Source organism: Gekko japonicus, unplaced genomic scaffold (assembly GCF_001447785.1).
Source record: "Gekko japonicus isolate JY-2015 unplaced genomic scaffold, Gekko_japonicus_V1.1 scaffold1715, whole genome shotgun sequence".
In the NCBI taxonomy this organism is placed as follows: domain Eukaryota; kingdom Metazoa; phylum Chordata; class Lepidosauria; order Squamata; family Gekkonidae; genus Gekko; species Gekko japonicus.
The window spans coordinates 91,313-98,995 of record NW_015172058.1 but is presented as its reverse complement, the minus strand read 5'-3'; the positions used below and the strand labels follow the sequence as shown (position 1 = coordinate 98,995).

The following is a 7,683-nucleotide window of genomic DNA, read 5'->3' as shown; positions in this document are numbered from 1 at the left end:
CTAAAAACGCTGCTCTACAGTTCAAGTCTTGAAAGATCTCAACAGAATTTATTGAAGATGATTACAAAAGAAGTTACTACTCACTGCACCCTAGCAGTGAGTATCAAACGCACCGACATTCACAGAGTTCCCTGCTCCCTGGCCCCCGTGGCCTGGAAAGTAAGGTAAAAGGTCTGCAGAAAGCCATCGGATATCCCCCTTTCCCCCCCCCCCCCCCCCCAAGCCCTGGCAAATATCTCTGCTCTTTGTCCATTAGGGAGAGAAGTATGACGGACGGCGCGCTGATATGTGGAGTTGTGGAGTCATCCTCTTTGCCCTGCTGGTGGTAAGATACCCACTCCCCTGCTCCAAAACGGTTGAGCTGTCTACACTCCATGTCACGCACCTGTGACTGTGAGGGTTTAGAGACACAGTGAGGCAGTTATTTGATCCTCTACCCAGCCATCTTTGGATTCCTTTGCAGTCTAGTTTGGACAGCCCAAATTGTCTTTGTTTTTAAGGCACCTCAAATCTGAGGAGAGATTCGAGCCTCCGTGTCAATGCTCAATAATATTCAAGCTACTATGCTGCGCTTCAGACCAAACTAGCGGCATCAGCAGCAACTATGTATGGTAAAACAAAGAGCTAGGGCTGCCACATTTGTTTTGGCCCTGTGGTGCCAAGGTTCCCTGTACTTGAAGCACTCTCCTTTCTAAACAACGGGCATTGAACCGCACCAGTCAAGTAACCAGGGCAGTTCTCAGTCTACAGGGGACCTCAACCCCTCTACATTTTATTACAATACCCTTTTTGGAAGACTGTAGAAGAGCATGGCTTCACCGTTATTCATTACGGGGTACGAACATAAAGAGAACATAAGAGAAGCCAATGTTGGATCAGGCCAATGACCCATCCAGTCCAACATTCTTTCACACAATGGCCAAAAATACCAGGTGCCACCGGTGGGGCCAGGACACTAGAAGCTCTCCCACTGCCCCCCCCCGAACCAAGAATACAGAGAATCACTTGCCCCAGACTGAGAGCCAGAGTCCCTATCTATACCTTGTGGTATATGCTTATCCATATCCATATGCTTATCTAATTCCCCTTTGAAGCCATCCATGCTTGTAGCCGCCACCACTTCCTGTGGCAGTGAATTGCATGTGTTAATCACTCTTTGGGTGAAGAAGTACTTCCTTTTATCTGTTCTAACCCAACTGCTCAGCAATTTCATGTAGTGCCCACGAGTTCTTGTATTGTGAGAAAGGGAGAAAAGTACTTCTTTCTCTACCTGCTCTATCCCATGCATCATCTTATAAACCTCGATCATGTCACCCCCTCAGCCGTCGTTTCTCCAAGCTAAAGAGCCCCAAGCGTTTTAACCTTTCTTCATAGGATCCCTTATGTTCCCTCCAACCACTGAAGAGGAAGATCTGATTTTAATAGCAAAGTGGGTGTGCTGATGAGGAGTACACAGCCCTTCCCCCTCCCCCAAGTTCTCTCCGTGAGGGCTTTTCTTCTCAACTGGGCTCTGATACCAGAAGGTACCTCAGCTGGTGAGAAGGAAATGGGGGGGGGGCATAAGCACTGGGTTCAGTGCCCTTCCCTTAGAATTGCCTACTCCAGCTTGAGGAGTTCCTGGAGATTTAGGGGTAGAACCTGTGGAGGGCTGGGGTGAGGGCGGGGAGATTCCTCAGCAGGGTATAATGCCATAAAGTCCACCCTCCAAAGCTGCCATTTCCTCCAGGGGGACTGATCTCTATTGTCTGGAGACTGGTTGTGGTTCTGGGAGATCTCTAGGCCCTGCCTGGAAGTTCTGGGCCCTACCTGGCCCTACCCTTGTGACTGGAAGTTGGCAACTGTACCTTGATCCAACAGTTTTGCTGTTAAAACTGGATCGCTCAACCCAGGGCCGGCTCCAGCTTATTTTGCGCCCTAGGCGAGGATCCCTTCTGCCCCCCCCCCCCGTGCGCCCACCAATTTTCAAAAATAAATGCATTTTAGGAAGAATGAAAAACACAAATAATCAAGAAACTCCCAGAGTACGGGGCCGGGTGCAGTTTGGTGCCCCTAAGGGCCGTCCCGCTCTTGGCGATCGCCTAGTTCGCCTAGTGAGTGAGCCGGCCCTGGCTCAACCCTTTCTTCATACGCCTGGGCAACTCTGCGTTTCATGGGAATGCTACTCGTGTCAAACGTGTCCGCCTGCCACCTATTAAAATCTAGTTTGACACCTACACTCCTAGATGATGAATTTTAAGACAAATACATAGAAACCTTGAATGTAGCATGTGAATATTTAATTTTACTGCTGAGGGAGTCTCAGGAACCAGGTTTCCTGTCCTTTATAGCAATTTTGTTGCTGGCATTTAAGAATCCAACGTTTCTATATGTCCCTATCAATGCTCCCTCTAAGCTGTGGAGTCCTGTGAGCAAAAATTCTATGTTGTGAGCTACCAGCATTAAAGTTGTGAGCAGGTGATCTGGCTGCTGCATAAATTAGTTTGCTCTGGAGCCATCCTCCCTGAGCGAAGACAAAAATGTGTGAGCCAGAGGCTAAAAAACTGTGAGCTAGCTCACACTCACTCAGCTTAGAGGGAACACTGGTCCCTATGCAGAAATAGCATCCGACAATTTGTTGCTGGTTTCCAAAAAAACCTGAATTTGATGTCTAAGGCATTCCCAATATTTTCAAGCTCTGCTTAATATTATTGCTTTAATTTCAAAAATCAAAGTGTATTCTATTCCTACAAAATTCCAATGCAAAGTTTTAACATTTGAAACGCCATGTCTAGATATTGCAGGCTGATTGGGTTTGCATGTGCTTTTTAAAGGAGGCTGAATTCCCCTGCCTTTTGTCCTGCAGGGGGCGCTACCCTTCGATGACGACAACCTACGGCAGCTGTTGGAAAAGGTGAAGCGAGGGATCTTCCACATGCCCCATTTCATCCCGCCTGATTGTCAAAACCTCCTCCGGGGCATGATCGAGGTGGAGCCTGAGAAGCGTCTTAGCGTGAGTAATCCAGCCACTGCAATAGGGGTGCCAAGTCAATTGTTCTTACTGGCGGGGGAGCCTCGCTGGGCTCCGGGAGCCGTCCGTAGAAGTGCGCGTGAAGCACGCACGCGCCACCAGCATGTCACCAGAAGTGACGTGCGACGTCAATCACATTGAAGGCGTGGCCTCGATCGTCAGAGGGAAAACCATAGAGTTTTCCCTCTGACGATCGGGGCCACACCCCCAACGTGATAGACGTGGTTGCGTCACCTCCAGTGACGCAGCCACGCTGCGCTTCGGGGGGCGGAGTTCCCCTCGGGGCCCGATTCTGTGGCGGCGGAGGAAATCGGGCCTCCGAAGTGGGGGTTTACCCGCCACCCGCCCCCACTTGGCAGCCCTACACTGCAAGCACTGTAGGAAGCTGAGGCAGGGGCGTGGCCTCTTGGACCACGGCAGGCACAGCTGCTGAGCGCTGGGCCCTAGTGCTTACTTAGTGCCCAACTGGACATGCCACAAGGAGACCCATGCCTTCCCAGTGATTTTAAAGGGCAATTCCAGCCACGGAGGAGCAAAGGCAGGTCAGGGACATGGTGCAGGAGAAGAGGAAAGTTTAAACTGGTCCCTCAGCTGTTTTGTTCATTAAACTCCTCCCCCTATGCTATTTTTATCCCTGGATGTGGCAAAAAGACAGGCACGCACTCTTTTTTCTTTGCCTATCATTTTTGTATCCAAAAGTAATGAAAGCCCCAGGGGTGGATGCAATCAGTGGGGAAAGGATGATAAGCCTTCTAATTTGGTTGTTAGGCAATCCTCTGATGAACATGTAAATAAAGAAACAGATTTCCCTGCAATGTATTTTCCCCATCCTCTTCCCCTTTCCTATGCCAACTTGCATATGGAGATAATTTATAAATAAAGCATGGGTGGCTGGGTTTTTTAAAATTCTGATGGTAGTAGTGATGGGGTGTTGGCTATTGCAGATGAGGCATAGAGAGAAGGCATCTAATGCTGTTCTTTTTTTCTTTCTTTCATGTGACGGCTGTAGCTAGAACAGATTCAGAAGCACCCGTGGTTCTTGTGAGTATCCCCAGATCCTTCTGTTTGATTTGCACTCAGCTCTCTGTTCTCTTCCTTTTTCTGAGCTGAGATCTCTAATATCATCTTGCTTGCCACAGTCACTCAGGATGTGGAATGGAGACCGGGTGGTGCATCTACGAGCTGAGTTCAAAAGATGCACGGAGTACAAAAGTTCCACTGTGAGCTTTCCTTTAGATGACATTTCGAAGTCTCCAGCTTAGCTAACATCTGAGTTTAGTTCTTAGTGCATGAGAGCTAGAAACCTTTAAATGGATAATAGTAGCACTAATAGCAGGGCGTCCCATCTGCAAGGTGTACTGAAGTTAATAGAACTATCGCAAGGTGAATGTTAACAGGGCTTCAGGAGGAGAAATTCCTAGGAGCAGGGGTCATTTCCTGTGGGAGCACACAGGAGCAGAGCTCCAGCAGTAAGGAGCCCAGGGGGCGGGCACATGCAACAAGCCCCACCCCTGCTTCCAGCAGCCCACAGTTGGGCCATGAGGAGCAAGAAGCAGCCAAGATGGTTGCAGAGGGCCCCCCCCCCGGCCCGCCTTCAGATACAAGCTCTCCCTCCTCTGTGAGGGCAGATCTGTGCGTCCCCCCCCCAGTAGTTAGCAATCCAAAACAGTCCAGTGGCGCCTTTAAGACCAACTTTTATTCTGGTACAAGCTTTCCCTCCTCTGTGAGGACAGATCTGTGCGTTCCCCCCCCCAATAGCTAGCAATCCAAAACAGTCCATGGAGCCTGAGTGGTGGGTGTTACCTTCTGACACACGTCCGGTGATGTCAGGGGGTATGGCATATGCAAATAAGTTATGCTAATGAGCTCCTGCACCTCTTTTTCTACGAAATGACCCCTGCCTAGGAGACTATGAAGTTTAAGTCCAATGGCACCTTTAAGACCAACAAAGTTTTATTCAAGGTATGAGTTTTCATGTGCCCATACGCTGAATAAAACTTTGTTGGTCGTAAAGGTGCCACCAGTCTCAAATTTTGTTCTGCTGCTTCAGACCAATACAGCTACCCACTTGGATCTAGCAGACTATGTTTTGTGAGATTTTTCGGTAATGGCTCAGAGGCAACATTCTGCACTGCATGCTGGCAATGGAGATTCCCAGTGCCGTGGGCTATCACGACTCATTGACCCAGCAGCAGTAGTTACTCTCCTTTTAACACATTTTTGCTCCATCTCTCCCAGAGGAGGCAAGAACGAACCGGAGCCAGAGCAGCCAATTCCTCGAAAGGTGGCGATCCGGCGGATCCAGTCGGTCAGCGAGTTGGATCCCGACGTGCTGGAGAGCATGCACTCTCTGGGCTGCTTCCGCGACAAGAACAAACTGAAGCAGGAGCTGCAGACTGAGGGGTGAGAAATTAGGGTGCATGGCTGTATGGGGGTGGGGATGAGAGTCTGCCTTGAAATTTGCACATCACGCACTAGGGGTGCAGTACGCTAACACATTTGTTATCACGGAGAACCTGGGAAATGGGAGAAAGCAAAGGTGGTTCTAAGAGAGAAGTCTCAACACAAAATCAGAGGTCATTTCGCGGGGGATCGCAGTTCCCCTGGGTGAGGTGCAGGGGACGGGGCACATGACGAAGCCCCGCCCCCTGCTTCCGGCCGCCCCGCTTCCGGCCCTCATTCAGCCAGGAGGAGGCAGGAGAAGAGGGAGGGTAAGTTGCTTCCTCCCTGCCTCTCCCCACCCCTGCCTGCCTGGGGCCAGGGAGGGCCTTCGCGGGGCTTCCTTGCACTCCCGCCGGCCTTGCAGGTCCACCGCCGGGCCCCTCATGGGGCTCGGCAGTGGAGCTGCAAGGCCAGCGCCGGCGGCCAGGACCGTTGGGGGCGGGGTGTGTGGCCTTATGACACACTTCCGGTGATGTCAGGGGGTGTGGCCTCATGACACACTTCTGATGATGTCAGGGGGTGTGGCATATGCTAATGAGTTATGCTAATGAGTTCCCCTAGCTCTTTTTCTACGAAACGACCCCTGCACAGAATAATATGTCTCGGGGTACTTTGAGAGACATTTGAAACAGCTGGTGGAGGACAGTGCCGTCAAGTCACAGGAGACTTTCAAGGCAAGAGGCACACAGAGGAGATTTGTCATCACCTGCTTCTGCGTAGCCACCCTGGACTTCCTTGGTGGTCTCCCATCCGTGCTGTCAGGTCACGGCAGACTTCTGGCAACCCCATCAGGTTCTCAAGATGAGAGGAACAGAGATTGTCTACGATTGCCCGCCTCTGTGTAGCAACCCTGGATGTCCTTCTCTTCTCCCAACCTTGCTTAGCTTCCAAAATCTGACAAGATCAGGCTAGGCAGGGTGAAACCTAGTCCTAGTCTGACAGTCTAACTGTTAGACTCTAACAGAACTGAAAGCTGAAGTGGTTACCCTAGCGCAGTGATGGCGAACCTTTTAGAGACCGAGTGCCCAAACTGCGACCCAAGACCCACTTATTTATTGCAAAGTGCCAACACGGCAATTGAACCTGAATACTGAGGTTTTACTTTAGAAAAAACAACTCATACATTAACTTAAGATGATCCAAACAAAGTAAGGAAAGCAATCTCAAATGCTTTCATTTACTTAAAATTATTTGGCAGAGAATTCGACACTTTAATGATGGTCTGGGCCTGGCTGGGGCGATGGTACGCGTGCCCACGGAGAGGGCTCTGAGTGCCACCTCTGGCACCCATGCCGTAGGTTCGCCACCACTGCCCTAGTTTAAAACCCCTGCAGGTTTCTAGTGTTGATGTGCTCTAAAAGGAGGGATCTGATAAAGGAGGAAGCAGGGGGAAGTGTGGATGAGAGGAAGGTGAGAAAGATAGTTACAGATGGGAGGAGGGAAGGAAAGTGTAAAGAGTGCAGCGGGGGGGAAATATCTGTAACTCCCATTCTAAATCCAGAGAGGTCCTCATCGTGAGTCCGCTCCATCAGTTTTCTCCCTTTCTACATCAGGGAAAACCAGGAAAAAATGATTTACTATCTGCTCTTGGACCGCAAGGAGAGATACCCCAGCTGCGAGGATGAAGATCTGCCTCCACGCAATGATGTCGGTGAGATACTAGGGGGTCCTTTCCCAAAACACATTAAGGGGAGGGGAGGGCATTGTTCACTAATATCCAGGCCTCCTGGAAAGGTATCAGGAACATGACTCTGCTGAAGGGCCGAAAGAACCCTCCAGAATGTCCTGGAGCCATGACCCAGGGCTTCTTTGCCGGGTTGCTAGGCAGCTGTGGTGTGCTTCCTTCCTCCATGTCTCATATGGAGACTTCCATCTTGGTGTGAGGGGAAGACAGCAAGACCAAGGAGGTCACTTACCAACACACACCACTTCCCATACATTTCCCGAGCCCCGCTTGCAATCAAAGAGGCACCCGGCGCGCCACACTTCGCCAAGTTATCCTGCCGCTCACACCACACCTAAATCCTTCCTTTCCCCCACTCAGCCCCGCCCCATCAAAACAATGCTGGCGTGCGCGGTGTTTAACCAGGACACTGTAGCGCTTTACTGTCTTCCCTCGAATACTGAGGAATCCCGACTCAATTGGTAGCCCCTCTACATTTCCCGAAAGGTAACCGCAATCTGTCTGTTCTCCCCAATTCGTTTCAGATCCCCCTCGGAAGCGAGTCGACTCA

General features: G+C 50.5%; 1 protein-coding gene across 1 annotated transcript in view; it reads left to right on the top strand.

Annotated features, from left to right (window-relative positions):
* BRSK1 (BR serine/threonine kinase 1) overlaps positions 1-7,683 on the top strand; it is a 53,948-nt gene that overhangs the window by 36,546 nt on the left and 9,719 nt on the right. The window contains exons 7-12 of the mRNA XM_015420773.1: positions 257-325; positions 2,843-2,989; positions 4,017-4,048; positions 5,246-5,410; positions 7,003-7,100; positions 7,658-7,683. The exon at positions 7,658-7,683 is cut by the window's right edge and continues 125 nt beyond it. Coding sequence (XP_015276259.1) covers positions 257-325; positions 2,843-2,989; positions 4,017-4,048; positions 5,246-5,410; positions 7,003-7,100; positions 7,658-7,683 — 537 coding nt within the window. The remainder of the gene's footprint in view (positions 1-256; positions 326-2,842; positions 2,990-4,016; positions 4,049-5,245; positions 5,411-7,002; positions 7,101-7,657) is intronic.